Source organism: Plecotus auritus, assembly GCF_963455305.1.
Source record: "Plecotus auritus genome assembly, chromosome: 6".
Classification (NCBI taxonomy): Eukaryota; Metazoa; Chordata; class Mammalia; order Chiroptera; family Vespertilionidae; genus Plecotus; species Plecotus auritus.
In genome coordinates this window covers 7609027-7630545 of record NC_137773.1, presented here as the reverse complement: position 1 = coordinate 7630545, position 21519 = coordinate 7609027, and the positions used below count along the sequence as shown (strand labels likewise).

At 46.6% G+C, this 21519-nt stretch overlaps 1 protein-coding gene across 1 annotated transcript in view; it reads left to right on the top strand.

Annotated features, from left to right (window-relative positions):
* The window catches only part of DOCK2 (dedicator of cytokinesis 2), a 373091-nt gene that overhangs the window by 43459 nt on the left and 308113 nt on the right, over positions 1-21519 (top strand). The window contains exons 9-15 of the mRNA XM_080676536.1: positions 3753-3834; positions 9600-9735; positions 12027-12102; positions 12206-12282; positions 12828-12953; positions 14122-14246; positions 20042-20140. Of these exons, the coding sequence (XP_080532662.1) occupies positions 3753-3834; positions 9600-9735; positions 12027-12102; positions 12206-12282; positions 12828-12953; positions 14122-14246; positions 20042-20140 (721 nt within the window). The remainder of the gene's footprint in view (positions 1-3752; positions 3835-9599; positions 9736-12026; positions 12103-12205; positions 12283-12827; positions 12954-14121; positions 14247-20041; positions 20141-21519) is intronic.

The following is a 21519-nucleotide window of genomic DNA, read 5'->3' as shown; positions in this document are numbered from 1 at the left end:
GGTTTTATAAATAGTTTTGATTTCTGGAAGACAACCAGAAATAACAAGATTCAGAGAGGTAGCATTGGATCAAAAGAACTACTTTAAAATGGGAATTGAGAATGAATGGTGCAAACTCTGTATCCTCCTTAGCAGCAGTGGCCTAAGAAAGAGTCTGAGCTCTGGGTTCACATCCTGACATCCCCATTTATTGTTTCTCAACCTTGGGCAGGTTATTAATTTTTCTTCACTCTGGGTTTTCCATATGCACAATGTGAATGCCAACCTCACAGGGTCATTTCTTTCAAGCTTTTAATGAGAAATTATCACATGAAGCCCAGGGCTGGCAAATGCTACCCGTGCTCCAAGAGGGAGGGGCTATGATTATTACTACTTTAATTAACTGTTCTTGAGAATGAAGGAAATGAGGGAACTTGTAGGTGCCTCAGCTCAAGGAGGGACAAACACCTTTAGGGATCTCCAGGGAAAGACTTTGGCCCTCACTGCTGTCCGCCAGGCCTCTGCTTTTGCTCAGACCATACTTCCTCCCAGGTGACCACTGACTATTGCTCCCCATAGAGTTAGGGCCAACCCATGGTCCTACATTTGAGGTCCTGGTTTATGCATTAGAATAGAGCTGGAGCACGATCTTCTGCTTTTATGGAGAAAATGATGTCTTTCAACTTTGATGCCATGACAATGAAATGAGTGCAGTGCTGGTGAATGTGGGGCTTTAGAAAATGATGGCTGTCTTGGAGACACTTGTGAATCATGGAGGGGACCATCCATCTCAAAAGGCTGAACTGAGGCCTGTGCATGACCTCATTCAATTTCATTACTCTGTGCCAGTTGGGTGAGAACATGAGGCTCAAGGAAGCCAAGTGACTTTCCCAAAGTCACATGTTTTTATAAATGGCAGAGCTGAGATTTGTATCCAGGTCCATCTGGCTCCAAAGGCAAGGGGGTCCCCAATTTAGTCTGTCATGAAGGCACTTTTCCCTAGGAGTAACGTCAGATTTTCACCAGGGTTTCATTTATGGTGGAAAGTTACTCTTTATAGCAAACCAAATCCCTAATACTAGAGAGCCAGCCAGGTTCAGCTGGCAAGGCCTCAGTGGACACTGCAAACACGTTTTCCTGCTCCCTGAGAACCTGCCTTGACATGGTCTATGTGTCAGTCTCCTTGCTGCTCCTGTCCGTTGCTCCCAAGGCACCCGGACAAAGATCCTGAAAGCACTAACAGGACCCTCCCTGCCTCTTAGAAAACATGAGGACTCGTCATCACTGAATTGGCAAGGGTGCCTGGCCTGCTGGCCCAAGTGATGGATGGCCTGAATCTGTTCTGGGGAGAGATGCAATGGATCAGCGAGATGGCAGCCCCGTTCCCTGATGTGTCACACCGATGATGTGCTTGCTGGGGTGTGCCTGAGAGATGCCTCTGAGAATGCAGAGACACAGGGAACCCTTCAGGGGAGTGAAGGATGGGGAGGAGCAGGACAGAATGGGCAGAAGCAAAACAAGTAGAAAGCAAAGAAAGAAGAGAAGAGGCATGATACAGAAAAATGAGGGGGAACTTGGATGCCTTACCTGTGTCAGACTGCCTCCCCCTTTCCCTAAGAAACCAATCTCCGCTCTTGCCTGCCCTAATCAGGGTTGACAGACAATGAGCCGCAGGCTAGTTAAGGCACCCCCAGTGTGGTCCACATGTGGATTGAGGAGAATTTGGCTGACACTGACCTTCCAGTGTTGGGATGAGTCATGGTCAGATTGCAGTGGGTGTCTGAAGAAATCTGGTTTGGGAGATTTAAGGTAAATTTTTGTAGGCCAAAAAAAAAAAAAAAAAGCAGCTCAGGCATTGGCCCAGTACAAGGCTAATTTCTAAAAAGAGCTTGAGGGGGGAGTTGGAATGGTCCTCACCCTTCCTCTGAGGCGGGTGCCACGTGGAGGAGGCCTCACCTGTCTTAGTGCTAGGTGGGCCTTCCCGATTTACCATCAAGTCTTCCTGGGCAAGGATGGATGGGGCCTGCTCAGGCCTCTAAATTGCTTTTCTTATTTATGATTCTATTTCCCCTGGAAGAAAATTGCGAGGCCCTGCTGTTTCGACCTAGCAGGGTGGTTCTTGATGGGGCTTGCTACCTGTAATGAAAGGTTCTGGGTGATACCCACGTATTTCACCATGACAGGTCAGAAATAACCAATGGGAAATTACTTAAAAATTGGGGAGAGGGAAATGAATTGGCAAAAGGTTTCCTGGTTAGTTTGCTGCAAATTTCACTAAAATTTTAAAATCTTACTGAAAAAAAGGTAAGGTGCATTTAACTTGATTGAGTTTTACCCACTGGTTAATCTAAAGCTGTGTTCATTTGTTAGCAGTTCCATTTCCCCCTTGAACTTTGCTCCCATTAATCTTCCAGGGGTGAGCGGAGAGAGAGAAGCCAGAAGTCAGATAGAACAAATCTCTAAAAAGAAAGCAACTGCTCTTAATTTGCTGAATTCTCATTATGTCTTCTTGGGGTGACTTGATTTCTCAACTTTATTTTGTTTTTTTCTCATTCAAGATAATAAGCATTTATTTAGCACCTACTGTATACTCCTGGATGGCACAGAAAACCTACTGACTCAACTGGGCAAACTGTACTTGGCTTCTCCTCAGTTAAAAAGGTGCTAGGCTGTCTCTTTTCAGCACAGCTGGACGGACCAGGATAAACTGCATAGGGTGGTATGTGGCTTGAAGATGTGAAAGGATTAATGATCGTATGTCAGAACCATGTGACTGCCTCTCATAAAACCCTTACATGGGTTTTAGTTAGCCATGGGATCAAGCCAAAATTCTCGAATGGCCTTCAAGGCCTACATGGTCTGGCTTCTCTTTCGAATTTCTCTCTTTCCCTGGCATCTATTTCTAGATGTATATGTTTCATTCTGCTTCAGGTTGCTTGTACTCATGTTTGCTTTACTGGAAAAATTTCCCTTTCCCACTCTTTTCTTGACCAACTTTATTTGCATGTCTCAACCAAGACTTCCTTGACCTCTCAAACTAGGCCAGGCTCTCCTGATTCACATTCTCACAGCATCCTGAACAATTCTCGTAGAGCACAATTGCATGTAAATAGCTGTTAGGACCCCATTTAAATAGTTACTTAAGCGTATCTCAGATAATGGCTAAGGCCTTCAGTGGTCCGTCACAGTGTGATGTTCCATTCAAGGAAACAGTCCTACATCAAAGGGATAATTTAAAATAATTGAAATCTTTACTCAGTCTTAAAAAGGGAGTGGAATGGAAAGGGTGAATACATTCTTTTTTTGGGGGGGGGGTGTGGATACAGTAAAAAAGGAAATTTTATTTAGTGCAAAGCAGCTCAATTGTGATATTGTGATAAAGCACAGCAGTGAAAGCAGCTGAATTCATTCGTAATGTCCAGCAAATTGCACTAAAAGAATTTCCCCCTCATTTCTGCCCATCAGTAACCCCACAGAAAATGCTGCTGCTCTTCAAAAAATATTAGGCAGCTGGGCCAGAATTTGCTTAGCAGATGTGGGAGGGAAAGAGGTCGTGAAAACACACATCAGTACTTCTCTGCCCCTGCAAGTCCCTGTCTGTCTCCCTGATGGGACCATCATCTTCTGCAGGGCGGGACCACATCTGTCTCCAACACTGCTGTTTCCCCAGCAGCCAGCATGGTGTGGGGCGCAAAGCAGTGGTTTGGCGAATATTCTGACGGAATACATGTTGAGCCCCTGGCAGTAATGGGTTGCCACTTCTCTTTCCACAGTGAGAACTACCTGGTGCGATGGGGCAGCAAGGGCTTCCCGAAGGAGGTGGAGATGCTCAACAACCTGAAGGTGGTCTTCACGGTGGGTGTGCACTGTTTCTCGTTACCACGTTCCACACGCCCAGGGACACGATCTTGGGAATGAGGCTGGGCAGTTGGCCCGGAGGGAGTGCGGCCTCGGTGCAGAGCCGTGTTCCATGCTTTCTGCAGAGCTTCGGAGCCGGGGAAGGCACTGTGTACCCCATGGAAGCTGTGGGGAAGGTGGATCCCCCCTTTCTCCCTCTCTCATTCTCCCTCCCCGTCTCTTTCTCACTCAGCTGTACAGAGAACACATGCAGAGAGCTAGGTAAGCAAGCACCCGCCTCTCCCAGCTACCGTCTGGATCAGGGGTGGGCAAACTTTTTGGCTCGAGGGCCACAATAGGTTCTTAAACTGGACCGGAGGGCCGGAACAAAAGCATGGATGGAGTGTTTGTGTGAACTAATATAAATTCAAAGTAAAGGAGCGGAGGGGAGAGCAAGAGAACCGGATAGAACAGCCGGATCCGGCCCGCGGGCCGTAGTTTGCCCACGGCTGGGACTCTGGATGAACTGGGTACAGCAGCTGTGCTGGTTTTCTGGTTCATCCGTGGTTAACCCAAGTTCCTTTCTTTGGTTCAGAACTAAAAACCTTTCTCAAATATATGAAGAAAAAGATAAAGACCTTCCTAGATCACTAACTGGCTTGGTAATCTGGATATTCTGAACATAATGAAGTCACGCATGACTGAAGATGTTACAGGTCATCCTTTTAAAAACCAGTGCTCACTGGGCAAGACATATGTAGAAATGCTGAAATCAGTTGTCATTTGGACGATCTGTTTTTGAGAGTGAACAGGCTGTTTGGCTTTGGAAAGGAGAACCAGTGGGAAGAAGGAGATAAGGGCTATTTCCAGCAGAGTCCCCTCCCTTGTCCTGTTCTATGAGGTTGTGTTAAGGGTGTAATCTTAAAACACCTAAGTATACCGGTGTTGTCTGAAAGCTCCTTTGAGGCAAAGAACATTTATGAAATTTTCCACTATGTTGCCTGTGTTAGCAAGGGAAGTTACAGAGGAGAAGCCAGGGAGGGATTTGGGCACTGGCCATCCTGATGGGTTTGATCCAGGGATCTCCAACATGCTGGATTAACCTACCTTGCTCTACAATAATTTTCCAGTTCCAGCCCATTAAACGCTATGTCTTATGTTATGTCACAATTAGACAGGAGTGCAGCTGATTTATTTTGTTTGCTGTTTCCTAAAAAAACAAATGGGCCAGAGGAATAAGATTATAGGTCCTAATTGCTTAGACAAAGTTTCCTTGGCTTATAAAAATGTGCCTCAGTCTTGTTTATCTATTATTAGTTGAAAGGAGGAGCCTATTTATTTTCTTGATAAATAGGAGAGTCCCGTGGGGCTTCCTGATTAAACCAGGAGACAGATGTTTCATGAGAGGGAGAGGGACAGAGAATCAATCAGTGGTTCATTTCTCAGAGAACCAACTCATGATGTAAACACTTGGAAAAGGGCAACGGTAAATTTGTGTCGCTCAGTATTAAAGTGAATGGGATCCTGCCTTTGTGGAATTCTGCCTGTGCCACCAACTCTTCCTCCCACAGCAAATGAACTTGAGAACGTTGGTTGACTGGTTCAAAAGGCTGGCACCTCCCTCTCTTGAGATGATGGGAGTCTTCATTTCAGGGCAAGCAAGGTCATGGTGCTCTAGCTTCTTTTTTTTTTTTTAATCCTTACCCAAGGATATATTTTTCATTAATTTTTTTAGAGAGTGTGGAGGGGAGGGGGTAAGGGGGGGAGAGAGAGAGAGAGAGAGAGAAACATCGATGTGAGAGAAACATATCAATTGGTTGCCTCCTGCATGCACCCCTACTGGAGCTGGGGATCAAGCCTGCAACCAAGATACGTGCCCTTGACCGGAAATCAAACCCAAGACCCTTGGGCCCTCAGGCTGACACTCTAACTACCAGCCAGGGCTCTAGCTTCTCATTGATTCAAGGGCTATTCAGTGGGAATCTGCTGTGTGTAAGGGCTGTGCTCGCTGCTAGGGACCCAGCACTGAATAAGCTGACAGGCCCCTGCTCTTGTGGTGTGATAGGGATAATTCAGAAAATAAGTAAACAAACAAACAAACAAACAAACAAGAGAAATGATCTATGCCATGGAGATAATTCCAACAGGGTGACGAGATGGTGTTTGACCGGGAGTTACTTTCAGTTGGACATCTGGGTGATGTTTAAGTTAGAGATGAGATAAAACTTGGTAGGCATGTGTCTCGCTGGCCTTACTTATCTTGTCCCTGGATGTTAGCTCTTCCTAGTTTCCTCTTTGGGGCCAGAGCCTGAGGAGCTGGCACATGGGTTGGGCTGATGATGGACTTCCCCTTTATCTGCTTTCCAAGCATTTGCCCCCCTCCTCCCCTTGGCCTTGTAGAAGGAGAAACTGAACCAATAGGACATATGGGCATAGACCATTAGGTTCCCCAAGACCTTGTCCAGTTTTAGGGTCACTGCCAACACGTGGGAAACAAGACTGAACAATAATTATTCAATCAGGTGACATGGGTTTTAAGTTTCATTGCCTTGCTTCAGCTTCCCCAACACATCTGAGTTTTTCAGGCCAAAGTAAAATGATGGGGAGACACCACAGATTGGAATACAGTTCTGAGTGAGGGTTGCCCATTTGTTTACACGCCCTTCAGAGAATAACCTGTGCTCAGGCCTTTTGCTGTGCTTATATAGCATATCAAGATTCTCTAGTGCTAAGGGTCTCTGATGAGGCAGCCCTTAGAAATCTGGGGCCTTCCTTTGAGTGAAGGGAAGAGGGGTCGAATGGAGGCTTATCTAGGAATCTTATAGGTTTATCTAGTGCATTAGTTGCCAGAGCTTCCATTACAAAGGACAGACAGAATGGCTTAAATAACAGAAACTTATTTTCTCACCTCTGGAGGCTGGCAGTCCAAGATCAAGGTGTCTGCAGGGTTGATTCCTTCAGAGGCCTCTCTCCTTGGCTTGCAGATGGCCATCTACTCCCTGTGTTCTAATCTCTTCTTCTTAGAAGGACATATTGGATTAGGGCCCACCCTAATAACCTCAGATAAGCTTAATCACTTCTTTTTTTTTTTTTTTTTTTAATACTGATTTTTAAAATTAAATTTATTGGGGTGAATTAATCATCTGTTTCCAAATACAGTCACGTTCTGTGTTTTGTGGGCTTAGGACTACAACATATGAAATGGGGGAAGGGAAGTGATAATTTATCCCTAAACCTAGGAAGAAACCATTCAGGTTCCAGGGCCTCTGTAGCTCTGAAAGATACCAATTCAAAGCTTTGAAAAATCACAGTGGAAGAAGAGAAGTAATTAGGAATGAAGGTCATTATAAATGAAGCAAGACTTGAGCCTTTGAGGATGGAAAGGCTTTGGCTCTATAGAGGAATAAGCCGTAAGCATTTGAGGCGGAGGTGCGGACGGGGGGCTTAGGAAGAAAGATCCAAGGTTGAAAGCAAGCATTGTGTGTTTGTGGAGCAATAAAGAAATCTTTGTGACAAAAATAGAGTACTTACCTGCAGAGAATAGTGGGGAATCAGTTGGATAGGCTGGCTGGAAACATATTATGTCTAGGACTTTTCATGTCAGCCAGGGAAGATTAGCACTAATAGGGTAGGACCTAGGGAGCTGTTAACAGTGTTGAGGGGAGAAATGAAATAATAAATGTGGCTTCTAAATCTGGGCTTGTAGGGGATTTCAGGGTGGACTGGAGAAAGGAGTCAGGCAGGCCAGGGAAGAGACTGTCCAACCATCTGGATGTGAGATAATTGGGATCTCAACCTCGGTCACCTATGGGGCAAGGCAGGGAATGCAAATGAGTGTAGGGTCATCCTTAGGCTGAAAGCCCGCTCCTTCTCTCTTTCCCTCCCTCCCTGCCCAGCCTGGAGGCTTTGGGGAATGAGAAAGCAGATGCCCATGCCTCCAGCTGGTGCAAGGACAGCCCCTGTAGAGGTCAGTTTTCTGCAGAGAAACTGAACCAATAGGACATATGGGCAGATAGATGTATTTTAAGGATTTGGCTCACCCCATTATGGGGGCTGGCAAATTTGAAATCTGTAAGTCTGGCCAGCCAGCTGGAAACTCAGGCAGGATTTCTATACTACAGTCTTGAGGCAGGATTTCTACTTCACTGGGAAACCTCAGTTTTTGTTCTTAAGGGCTTCAACTGATTAGATGAGACCCAAGTACATTATGGAAGGTATTCTTTGTTACCTAAAGTCAACTGATGGTAGCAGCTAAACAGACGTACAAAATACTGTCACAATCAATGTCTACACTAGTGTTTTACCTGGCAACTAGGCACTATAGCCTAGCCAAATGGATGCATTACATTTAACCATCATGGCCTCCAAGCAGAAAGGGGTGGACCACATTGGGGCTATATCTTGTTCTCAGAGACTTTGTACCCTCCCTCATTTTCCTCCTACACCAGCCACAGTGAGAGGTTGGGATGGCTGCTTTGCCCGAGCCCTGGCTCCGATGTGAGCTGGCAGGCTATACCTAGTGCATATGCCTGCGTGCGGCTTAGCTTGGAGGACAAGCAGCTATTCCCTAGCAAGGCCTTGCCCAGGGTTCTCTGCTCTGATGCCAAAAACATGCCTTGATGTTCCTTCTCCAGCTGACTCCAGCTGGAAGGGGGTCCCGGGAACACTGGAGCTTTTGGTTTTGAGCCCGTTAGTCAGATGCTGAGGTGGTCTAGGTGGGTTTTCCTCTTGCATGCCAGTCTGATGGTGAGAAGATGTATTGTGGAAGTTAGGCTTATGGACTTTGGAGTCAGAGTGACTGGACAGTGTCTCCAAGGACTAAGGGCATGACCTGGGGGAAGCTCCTTATCTTCTTTGTGTCTCAGTTTCCCCATCTATAAAATGGGAGTGCAATAATAGCATCTACTTCTGAAAATTGTCAAGGATCAGTAAAGACGATGACATGTGACATTTAGCATGTGCATGAGACATTGGTGTGGGTGATTTGGTCTCCTTCTTCTGGACACCGAGTGAGTGTGCATCCCTGCCCCCCTTGAAAATGGCGTGCTCACACACCTCGCTTTCACCAATGCAATGAAAGCTGAAGTGGTGTGCATCTGTCCTGGGTGGAAGCTTTAAGTGCCAGTACATGATTTGCCATGTTTTCTTCCCTCTGCTGAGGGGTGGGAGCACCTTTGTGACGAGGTCATCCATCAGCCAGGGGCCCAGAGTGAAGAAGTGAGCAGAGCGGAGGCCCACTCATCTGCAGTGGACCTATTGCTGGAGCCAGAAGGAAACTTCTGTTGTGTTATAAGCTCTGAAATATTGGGGTTGTTTGGTGTCACGACAACCCAACCCTGAGTGATATACATACATTAGGTGTCAAGGAAATGGGAACTTAGGGGTTCCCCCTCTTCCTTTGCCTTTTTCTTGAGAGGTGTTTAGCAATGATGAAATGGATGGAATCATTTGTAGCAAATGCTGTTTTGGGGGGCCACCAGCTAGCACACAGGGGATCCTGTCTGTATAGCAGATATTATACCTCTAGATTTCTCTTCCTGTCAGATTGAGGTGGGCCGGGCACCAGAGTTCTGTCACCCAGTTTCCTTCCCAACACTCCCCTTTCTCATCTGTGAATGGGTGTGCTAGCTTGGTTTTCTGCCTTTACCAGGACCAGGTGTATGAGTATAACATGGATACCAAGTGCTAAACTCGTCTTCAAGGACTTACTGTTACTCGGTTTCCCTTTCTACTTTTTCCCATTAGGCCCTTGATGTGTAATTGTTCCGTTTCCTGCCCCACAGGATCTTGGAAACAAAGACCTCAACAGGGATAAAATTTACTTGATTTGTCAAATAGTCCGAGTTGGGAAGATGGATCTCAAGGACACTAATACAAAGAAGTGCACACAGGGACTGAGGCGGCCCTTTGGGGTGGCAGGTAATGACACACCACACGCCATTAACTCTCACTGGAATGCACATTTTATATGGCTGCGTTTTAAGAGGCTTCTCTTCCCTCTCCTCCTTGACCTCTCCCCCGCCCTGGAAAAAAAAGTTATGCCATACACCCCCTCATACTTACATTTCTGGTGGCTAAATAAAAAGTATTAGTGACTAAGTCCAGATTTATGATGAAGGCAATGAATAATGGGATCCTCGTGTCGGGAGCAGAGCGTTGGGAGTAGGGCGCAGTCTGAGCAGTGGGCGCCCGGGCTCCCCAGCACAGAGAAAAAGGAAGAACACCACGGGTGGGATCTAATTATAAAGAGCAAGTCATTGAAAAAAAAACACATAGCAACTCAGGACCAGAAATGCAGTTACACGGAATGAAGCACCCACCACCTGTGTGATTGCAGATGGGCGTGGATGTTTGGAGAGTCCTTGTAACCCCGCGAGGCTGCCGAGAACAAGGTCCCCTCCCCACCTTACCCCCCCCTTCCCCGGCCTTTGCTCTCTCTGGTCCTAGATTTCAGTATTCTTGTCCCACTTGTGTGGTTTTTATTATACGTATTTGACTATCACTTGTACTGTTATTTACCTAATATATTTTCTTTTAATTAGCCCACTTTGTTTTAACTAGAGCATATTTTTTTCTTAAAAGGCAATTTAAATACCTGTGGAAACAGTAATTGGATATGCTATTTTTTATTAGAATATAAATTTCTAATTATGTACCATTTATAATCTCTGTGTACACATCTAAACCCAGGGTTTCTGGTTCCTCACTTCCGAACACTCTGATCTTCAGGAGTCACATGCTTGCAGAGTGGTAGAGTGGAACAAGTTAGCTTATTCTAAGCTGTTTTTTATTTTTTTTAACCTGGCAGTGTTGCTAGCTAACTAGTGGATTTTGGGCAAGCTTTTTCCCCTTAGTTTCATTATCTGAAAAACGAGAGACTTGGATCTGGTTGGTGCATGATCTGCTTTAAAATGCTCTGATTTCACGTGTGTGAGGGGGTGAGGGAAGGCCCCTCACCTCTGACGTCACAGTGTTCCTGCTAAGGCATGAGGGTCCTTCCACCTCACCTCAAAATGTGCCTTTGCTGTGGCCTGACCTCTCTTTCAGTTTCAGGTGACAGCATTCTGGTGTAACTGAAAGGTTCAGTGATAGATTGCTTCAGGCATAGCTGGATCCAGGAACTCAAAGGAACTGACGTCTCTCTATCTCTCAGCTCCCATGTCCTCTTATTCCAAAGATGGCTTTCCAATTAGTTTCCAAAATGTTGGCTAGCTGTTCCAAGCTTGCATCCTACCAGCTTAGCAATCCAGGGGAAAGAGGCACCTCTTCCCCATTAGTTTCAGCAGAAACCCCAGGAGCTTAAACACAGTCATGTGGTCACCTCCGGAGTATCCACCCTGACCAGGGGTGTGTGGACCTCTGATTGCCCAGGCCCATGAACGACTCTGGAGCCAGAGGGAGATTGCTCCACGCAAACCCTGTTCACAGAGAATGGACCAGGGTGGGTGTATTAATAGGAGAGAGTAGATGTTGGCTAGGTTCAAATAACACTTCCCCTCCTTTTCTCAGCTCCCTAACTCACCTCTTGAGCTAGATTTAGTCACTGATTGATTATTACTCAAGCAATTTTAGGGGCTCCCTGCCCAGGGCCTGGGGTGTTGGAGGTATGTACTAGGATTTTAGCTTTACCTGACTAGCTTTTTTTTTAGTGCCTCCCCTCACCCCCATCATTTCTATATCCCTGCTCTAATGCCAGAGCTCTTCACCTTGGTTTTGTAGACCTTTGGTGGCTGAGTTAAGAAATTTCTGAGGATCCAGGACCTCTCTGGAATCACAGGGTCCAGAGCTCCTACAGTTACGTGTCTGTGCTGTGAGCATGTTTATGAAAAGAGGGTGAATAGATCTCATTGGATTCTCAGATCCCATAGCGAGTCACCACTCTCGGGTTCTGTAGGCACAGCAGACGTGCAATACATACACGTCCAATCCAAAACCAAGTGCTTCATTCCACAGTCACTACCCTGACCCTTTCTTCTTGGCTCTGCCAACCCACATTCTCCCGGATGGTTTCCTGGCTTGTTGATGCCCAGCCCACTTTGCCCAGCGGTTGGCCAGGTGCTACAGGTTATGAACACATCTGTGTATTGTCCGATGCTGGCTTGCCCTCTTAGACTTTCCTGCCCCAGCCTTCTGCTCTACAGTCTTATCCCATTGTCGTCCCTTCCTGGGTGCAGGAGGACTTAAACTGTTCATTTCTCTTCTTTTTCTAGTTATGGATATAACAGACATTGTCAAGGGGAAAGCAGAGAGTGATGAAGAAAAGCAGCACTTCATTCCTTTTCACCCGTGAGAGATTTTCCATTTATCTCCATTCTCTTAATCCACACCCTTTTGTGTTGGGGACCGCGTGAGGGCCTCCTGTGAGTGTTTGTGCTCTTTGCCTTTGCAGGGTGACAGCTGAGAATGATTTCCTGCACAGTCTGTTGGGCAAAGTCACAGCCTTCAAGGGAGACAGCGGAGGGCAAGGTACAGTGCCAATTCACCAAGTGGACTGGGCCTGGCTCTGGCTTGGGAGCCCTTGATTCTTCAACAAACAGGTCAGAATTCCGAGCCTTGGGAAAGACAGCCTTCCTTCCAGATAGACCATTGCAAAGAACGGGGGCGTGCGGTCCACAGAAATGGAAACCACATCTCCTGAAACTGGAAGGCATGTCCTAGTGCCCAAAGGAAGAGAGGGACTCCTATGTCCTGGCTACCTCCTATATGTCAGGCACTTGAACATGTACCCTTATTTTATCTAGTCTTTCCCACAGTTCTGTGAGAAAGATGGTATCACACCCTTTACGAAGGCTGGGTTTAGGAGGCGGGGCCATTTGACAGGCATTGACATTGCTAGAAGTAACCGGTGGGATTCAGACCTGGAGATGCCTGGTTCCTGAGGTCTGCTTCCAGATGTTTGTTTGCTCTCCGTGTTCTCCTTCAGAAGAAGACCCAGGGAGAGCTGGTGGGAGGGTGAGACTGAGAGAACACCTTGAAGAAATTGGCTCTTCATGGTGAGCCTTCTCTTCCAGGCCTCTGGGTGACCATGAAGATGCTCGTGGGGGACATCATTCAGATCCGCAAGGACTACCCCCACCTGGTGGACAGGACCACCGTGGTGGCCAGGAAGCTGGGCTTCCCCGAGATCATCATGCCAGGTCTGGCCTTTCCCTGGGGTGGGTGGGGGTCCGGCTGGTTGAATCCTTTTTTTTTTAACAAAATCAACTCCTTCCTTTTCTACTGTTTTTTTTCTAAAATTTCCTTGAAGGTAACCACTGGAAACAATTTTTGTGTCTACAGAAGTCTATACATTCACATACTAAACACAAATGCATGAATATACACATGCACTTTCTCCCCACAAGTGGGGTTGTACTTTATACGCTTTATATACCATTACTTCATATTCTTTATATATAAAGTAACTTGCTTCACCACTTAACTATTTAGCAAGGACATCTTTTCTATTTTACCACATATAGAATGAGTCCATTCTTTTGGGGAGGATATTCATTCCCTTAAAATTTTAAACTATTTTTTTTTATTACCAAAGGACTTCATGCCTGTTGTAAAATGTTCAGATAGCTTCAAAAGGTATAAAGTGAAACATTAAAAGCTCCCTCAGATCTTTGTCTCCAGAAGTAACCGCTACTATGAACATTTTCCCAATGTGTCTGTCGTCAAAGGAAGATAACTGAGGTTACATGAGATTCTTTGGAAAGTTGCCTTTTTGTCCTAAAACTTGTGTCCATGACTGTTCTCACTGACTTCCTCCCTTCCTTCCACAGCCACCGGGGCCTGTATTGTAATTCCTTCATGCCTGCTTTACCTGAGACCTCGGTTTCTTGTGGTTCCTCTGCATTTCTCCTTGCCCCCATCCCCGAAGACCCTTTGCTCCTCATCCCTGACCCTGTGTTCCTTGGACACACGAGCAATGTTCCGCTTCCACAGAGTAAAAGATCTGTGAGTGTCCACGGTGGCTATTAATGGGCCTGGATCAGTTCAGTTGGAGCTTTCCTTTGCCTTCCCAGAAGGTGTCACTAGAGGATGAAAATTAAATGATTTCAATGGAGAGAAATACATGGCCAGTTTTGACCATCCTACCCCGCTCTTTGATGGCCTAGTGTTCCTCCATCCCCTTGTTACCTATTGCTCCCGCCTCCCCGGTGAGGTAAAATGCCTTTTCCAAGCAGTTCTGGTTTTAATTTCATTAATGGACATCAAGGCGGGGCACTTCCGCTCTCTCCCCCTGTTCTCCTCCTCTCTAATCAGCGGCCCTTCAGCTGCACAGATTCCAACTCTTGTCTCTCTCTCCCTGTGCCTCAGGGGATGTCAGAAACGACATCTACATCACTCTCCTACAAGGCGACTTTGACAAGTACAACAAGACCACACAGAGGAACATGGAAGTGATCATGTGTGTGTGCGCGGAGGATGGCAAAACGTTGTCTGTAAGGACCCCGGCTGTTGCTCTGGGTGACAAGGCCCCCCTTGAGTACCTCTGCTAGGGAAGATTTGCATTTCCCATCCCCGATTCTGCTCCCTAAATGCCAGCTGCCTTTGGGATGGAATTGAGTAATGTGACCTACACCTTAGAGCTTGGTACAGTAGCCCATAATAAGACCTGGTGTTGTTATTTCTTTACACCAAAGCAGCTCTTCAATGCCTGTTCCTCTCCTTTCATGACTGCTATTTCTTCTTTTTTTCTTTTTCTTTTTGCTTGGCCTCACTCCATAGGTTAGTCTTATGCAGTTAAAATGTTGTTCTCATTGAAACACGAGCTGGTTTATTAAGGCAAAATTCATGGCAAGAAAAAAAAAAAAAGGATCAATACAGAGCCTTAGGCTGGTGGAGACTCAGGATGCGCTCAACACAGACAGCCCAACACTTGCTCTAAGTCCCAGCGCTCAGCCAGATTCTGGTGGAAAGCCTCATTAGTAAATTGGTCTCCAGAGGGCTGGCCGAGTGTATGCAAGAATGCAAAGCACGTTGCTATAAATATTTAGACAGCATATGTCCTCTACAATATTTGTCATGTGTGTTTACATCTATTTACTTCATTTCCTCTAAGGTTGTCAGCAGCTGTGTCCGGTGTGTGGGAGGGTCTTGCGTCTCATTTTCTCCTTTCAGAACACTTAGCTGAAAATAAAATTGCTCTCAGCAGACGTGGCAGCACGGGCAAATGCTCCTCCCAGGCCGCAGCAGGTGATCAGACGGCACAGTGGGAGGTGGTGCGAGTGTCAATAAGTCATCTGCTCTCGCCTGGGGCAGATTTTGCCTTCCTCTGCCTAAGAGTAACTAGCATTATAGAGGCATTGCAACCTGTCAGGTGCCCCAGTAAGCATGATGCATTGCCGTTATTACCCCATCTTTACAGAGAGGGAAGCTAAACAGCTTTCCCAAGGTCATGAGGTTAGTATGAGGCAGCGGGGGTTTTGATTCCAGGTTTCTGGCCCTCTTAAACATGTCACTGTGACGTCTGTCCATCTAAAAAATTATCCACGTCATTTCTCATTTTAACATGAGGCTAGTAACCAATTCTATCAAAATCTATTTTAACTTTAAGGAAATCCCCACAATTGCATTTTTGTTCATAAAGACTGGCTCTGTTAATTCATATTTAACTGAGCAAAATACAGGCATTTAACTCATTTTCTGTTTTTGGATTCTGAAACTTTGCTGAAAAATAAAATAAGTGAGAGACATGTTGCTGAAAGGAACATAAAGGAAGAGTAGAGGGTTTTTATCTGAAAGGGAATTTGCATTCCCCCGAATGTATAGACCACTGCTTTGAAGTTATTTTTACCCAGCTTCCTGTTGGAGAACTTTTCAATCTCAGCTTCAGTTTTTAAACCGTTGCTACCCTTGCCTCCAATGCTGCCGAATGACAAATTAGAAGAAGCAGTTAACAGGAAAGCAGGTGTCTTATCTTCTTTCTGAACCATTCTTGCTTCTACCTCTGCTACCTTTTCAAGTCATACCCCACCAGGCTGCGTAGACGCATTTCTCACAGATGACTACGGGAGCACGCATGCTGGGGCTGAGGTGGAGAGGCAGCTGTGGGTCGTGGTGATAATTTGCAGTTTCATCTACTAGGGAAGTTATGGGGGAGTTCAGTTGACTGACTATTGAAAATTGCTAAGGAAGCCTGTGGGAGGCTTGCCTTTCTCTCTTTGCAGAAATAAATATTACTGCCTAATGAAGTGTCAGGCGGCTCACTCAAACACTCCTATCTGACACTGCTGGGCTCCTGTGGGAACGGGCCCCTTTAGGGACACCGACTTCTCCTCCTGCTCCAGGTGCACAAGGCCCTTGGTGGAGTGGGGCCAGATGACAGAGTGGGGTATATGTGCCATTGGCTCACTTTGGGGTCTCAATGATCTTGCTCAGAAAGGGCCATAGCAGAGAAGCTAATGAGGTGAGCTCTGGGTTTAAACATACAGGGTTCAGATCCAAGCCTTTCCTACCAGCTGTGTGATCGTGGGCAGGTTTATTTGTCTATAAAAGAGGAATAATCCTTCTTGTAAGATTTCAGGTTAAACAAAATGGTAGGTGTAAGGCACCTGGTATGCAGTACTCAGTAACGGGAAAGAAAACATTAAGAGAAGGCAGACCTACTACAGGGTGAAGCCCTGGGCATGAATCCAGGGGGTTCAAGTGGGCAATCCAATGTGGATGCCTGAAGCAAGTCTAAGGAGAATAAAAAAAAGGCTCAGATGCCAGGTTGAGAAACCTCTGCTCTTCTGACCAGCTTAAGGTGGGAGGTAGGACATGGGGGGCAATGTGATGTAGTGGTTAAGACTATGCCTTCTGGGGCCAGGTAGCCAGGCTCAAAGCCCAGCTCAGCTCAGAGTAGCAGGATGACCTTGAACAAGGTACATGATCTCTTTGTACCTAAGATTCTCTGCCTGCAAATGAGGCCAGCAGTGGCACCTTATTCCTGTGACTATCAAACGAGGTAATCTACATAATAGGTGTTCATTACCGTTGGCCATCTTTCCTGAAAAGGTAGAGCGGTCTCCAGGCTTGACTCCCGCCTGGTGGATGCTCATCAGCATCTCCCCATGAGGCGGCCTCGTCGGTGTGGCACACTTTCTGGTGCGTTCCCACCCATGGTGACATTTGTTCCTCAGGTGATCCCTACAGGGTAAACAGGGCCTGTGTTACGAGCCTGAGGTCCCTCCTGCTGAAGTGTGCTGCCGAGGCCAACTCAGCCTTAAAGTCTCCAGCTTCCTGATTCCTGCTCAGATGTGCTTAGCTGACAGAGTCACCAGAACCTTCTGACTGTTAGCTTGGGTTCTGGGGGTAGGCAATGGGGAAAATTATTGAACAGGCTTACTGGAGACATACAAATCTCTATTTTCCCTAAAACTGGGCTCAGTCCCAATCACGATGCTCTCTAGACATATTTGGCAATGTCCAATTTATCTCTGAAGAGTTGAGGGTCTTAGGCCTTTCTCAGAATAATACTGAGACTTTTCTCCAGCCTTAGGCAATCAAAACTTTTCATCATCAGAGGCACTGGATGGGTAGCTCAGTTGTTTAGAATGTTGGCTGCAGGTTAGATCCCGGTCAGGACACATACAACACATACAAGAATCAACCAATGAATGTATAAGTAAGTGGTACAACAAAGCAATCTCTCTCTCTCTCTCTCTCTCTCTCTCTCTCTCTCTCTCTCTCTCTCTCTCTCTCTCTCTCTCCCCCCCCACCCCACCCCCTCTTCCTCTGTCTCTCTCCCTCTTCCTCTCTCTCTCTAAAAAAAATCAATACATAAAATTTTAAAAAATGTTTTTTTCATCATCAGGACAGTTTTGTGGGATTTCGTTGCCTGCCATACAGCAATTTTACTTTCACCAGAGATAGATGTGTATCTTTAGATTTTATGAGCTAGATGGAATTCACTGGAGCTACAGAAACTCTAAGCCCATAAATGTCACCAAATATAAATCTTGGGTGGCTGGAAGGCATCTAGGTTGTTCTAGAAGGAACACTGGACAAAGAGTAGAGGGTCTGAGATGTAATCCAGCTCTGCTACTTGTGGGCAAGAGACTTACCCTCTCAGGGCCTCAGTTTATTCAGTTGTAAAATGGGGATAATGGTGGTAATCTCAGAGGTGGTTATGAGGATTAAAATAAGTGAGGTCAGGTGTGTAAAGGACTTAGCACAATGCTAGACAAAATGCACTCTTTGAAGGGTTAGAAAAACCTTGGAAGCATGTTTTTAGTTCATTGCCCCGAGAATTTCTGAAAGGCTTCCCCCCTGTGAGAAGTAGAAGAGATGTGTGTCTTTCTTTATTTCCAGTTCTCTGGTTATCCTTGTGATTGATTTATTTGTTTGTTTATTTATTTATTTATTTATTTATTTATTTATTTATTTATTTATTGTTAATCCTCACCTGAGGATATTTTCCCACTGATTTTAGAGAGAGTGGGGGAAGAGATGGGGAGAGACACACACAGAGAGAGACATCAATGTGACAGAGACACATCCATTGGTTGCCTTCAGCATTTGCCCTGACCAAGGCCTGAGGTCGAGCCTGCAACCGAGGTACGTGCCCTTGATCAGAATTGAACCCAGGATCCTCTGTCCTCGGGCTGACACTCTATCCATGGAGCCAAAGGTGCCAGGCTCTTGTTTTTGTTTGTAGAGATAAGTTCTGAAAGGACACTATATCCTTACTTTGAAATAGACTCAGTTTGGCTGCAAGTACAACCCGTCAATATTAAACTGAGCTCCTTCTTTCCCTGTGGCTCGGAAGTCAAGTGGGCGCTCTGCCACAAGAGGGGCAGGATTCTCCTTCCCACAGTGAACTTGTTCACCAGGGGTCCCAGGGCCCACATGCAGCCTGCTTGGTTTTTCAACCCTGGGCGGAGGGCTTGGTGTCAAGGATCTATTAATTAGAGGATCTGGTAGAATCTGGTGAGAGGCCTGGAATCTCTGACTATATGAATGCCCAGAGGCACACAGTTTTGTAATTTTGAGGTTTGGAGCTGCAAACCCAATCCTCACATCCCTGAGTCTCTGCAGACTCGAGGTTAAAATCTGCTGCTCTTGTACAAGAACCCCACTTAGGCCCCTTCTGGGTGATTCTGGCTTAGATCTTGTTTGGTGGCCAAATAACTAGAATGAACAGAGAGGGAGAATCAGGGGTTGGCAAACTCCGTAAAGAGGTAATTCCTGTTGCCCTTGCTGGTTTGGCTCAGGTTTTATTCTAGTTTAAGGGCATGTTACCTCGGTTACAGGTTCAGTCCTGAGCCCCAGTTGGGGCATGGGCAGGAGGCAACTAGTTGATGTTCTCTCTCACATCTATGTTTCTCTCTCTCCCCCCCGCCCACTCCCTTCTACTCTTTCTCTAAAGATCAATGATATCCTTGAGTGAGAATTAAAAAAAAAAAGAGGATAGGTAATCCCTGTTACTTGGAGGGTGACTTTATGGCAAGGAATAAATAGCCTACATAGGTATGCTTGCTCTGCCCTCACTCTGCTCAGAACATCCTTCATGCATTTCTGCTCAGAGCCTAGGAATCTTTCTTCAAGATCCTCCCTGAGTCCTCAGCTGGAACTCAAGTGCCTCTTCTCTGTGCAAATACATGTGTCTGTCATCACATTGCATTGCTTAGTGATGTATCTGCTCATCTAATGATCCCTCCATTGAACGGAACCCTCATGTCAGCTTTAATATCTGACTCATGCCCGTAACCCAGAGCTCCGCAGGGGCCTGGTACCTGGAAGATGCTTCCTAACCATGGGCGGCCTCAGCCCCCTATGCCCCTGTCTGTCTGAAGCCTGAGCTCCTCCCTCCCCCTTCCTAGCTCCTGCAGGAACTTTGGTGTGATAGCATCAGAAATCCATCAGCACAGTGACTGCCTGACTGATTGGAGCCTGTTTGTAAACTTTGTGCACAGTCAGACTCAGGAAACAAATAGGATTAATCAGACTGGCAGCGAGCAGGGATTCTGGGACTGGTCACCATTTACAGTAGAGCCTGTGCGTCTGCCCTGGCGCGCTCCCGCGGTCTCCAGAATGCAAGTAATAGGATTTCTGCAGTTAAGCAGCTGTCACCCTTGGGCCTGGGGACATGCATATACATCTGTAATGTAGAAGGCCATGTAGGTACCTGGCAGAGGCAGGGTTTTCCCAGGTCCTAAGGCCAGCCTAGGCCTTGGGACCAAAATTACCCAAGCCCAGAAAAGGGCAGTTCTGTAGAATTTCCTCTCTCTCTGTTTTCCCCCTCTTCGGTCAGAATGCAATCTGCGTGGGAGCAGGGGACAAGCCTATGAGTGAATATCGGTCTGTAGTGTACTATCAAGTCAAACAGCCACGGTGGATGGAAACAGTCAAGGTAATAATAATAAATTATAATAATAGCAGCAAACATGTATCTGGGGCTCAGAGGCACCCCCCCTGGGGCGTGGAGCAATAGCCCACAGATGTCCGTGGTGCACCGGGCTGTGGAAATGGCAGGCCCGTGGGTGAACACTCTGGCTCTCTTGCTCTCTCTCCACTGGCTGAGGACCTGGCCACCGTGCAGTTGTCAGATGGTCCTCTCGTGGGTGGTACCCAGCCCACCAAGCTGTGTCGTGACATCAGCAGTGAGGAGTGACAGAGCTTATGAGCAAACGTGAGGCTATACAAGGCCACTTAACACCTGAACGATAACCTGCTGGGAGGGACCTCAGAGGGAAGCGGCATTAATCACAGATATTCACCTTACTAGATCGTCACACGAAGCAGAAGGGAAAGCCATGCACTGGAGGAAGAGTTGGGAATTCATTCAGGGGACAGGGAAGCCTGGTCCCAGCTTCAGATAGCTCTGCCTGTAACGAGCAGCAGGTTTGACTTCCCCTCTGCTCTGAACCTAAACTCAGATGTTCACATGACTCAAGTTTCAGAGGTAGCTACGCAGACCCTGAGGTCCTTGCCTGGTCACCTGTATTCCTGTTTCCCTCAGTGGGTCTCCGTGTACTCACTTTCTTAAAAATGATGACCTGCCCAGCTTTTGGCTCACAAGCTATTGAACCGGGAGGGTGGGGGGATCGGGGGGAAGGCTGTGTCCTCATCTCTGTGTTCTCTTGCACCCCAGTTATATCTCCTTGTTGGTCCTTGTAAACTTTGTGCACAGTCAGACACCCCCCTGGTTCAATAGCTTTGTGACCCCAAAGCTGGGCAGGTCATCTGGTATAACTAGGCGCCGCCCCATGGGGGCCACAGGCTCTTTGAATTGCAGGGACTCACACGAGCACAGCCAGTGTCTCACATGATTGTAGCTTATAGTAACCACTCAGCGTGCAGGAGAGAAGGGAGTGGACTGCAGCTGCCCGTGAGGCCCTCAGGTCTTGCGTTCTGTCTGAAACACCCAGATGAGGACCTCTGCAGGCTCCATGTTCATTTTCTGGAGCGGAAAGCGCCCCAAAGTATGCATCTGTTTGGGTTTTAATAGTCTTCTGTACAATGTAAATGTGTCCCTTTTTAAACACCAAAGTGGTTTCTCACAGGTCACTGAGCTTCTACTGCCTAGGCCTGAATTGCACATTACAGAGAGTGCTGTAGGCTTTGTGGGATATTTACTCAAATATTATTGGATTCCAGCATTTTTATTAATTTTCATAAATGAGGATCCTCAAGCATACCCCTTAATGACCATTGCTAATTTGCTAAGCCCTGCTGCCATTGCCTGAACTCCTGCGGTGAGCGAGGAAAGTGTGGGGTGTGCAGTTTGCA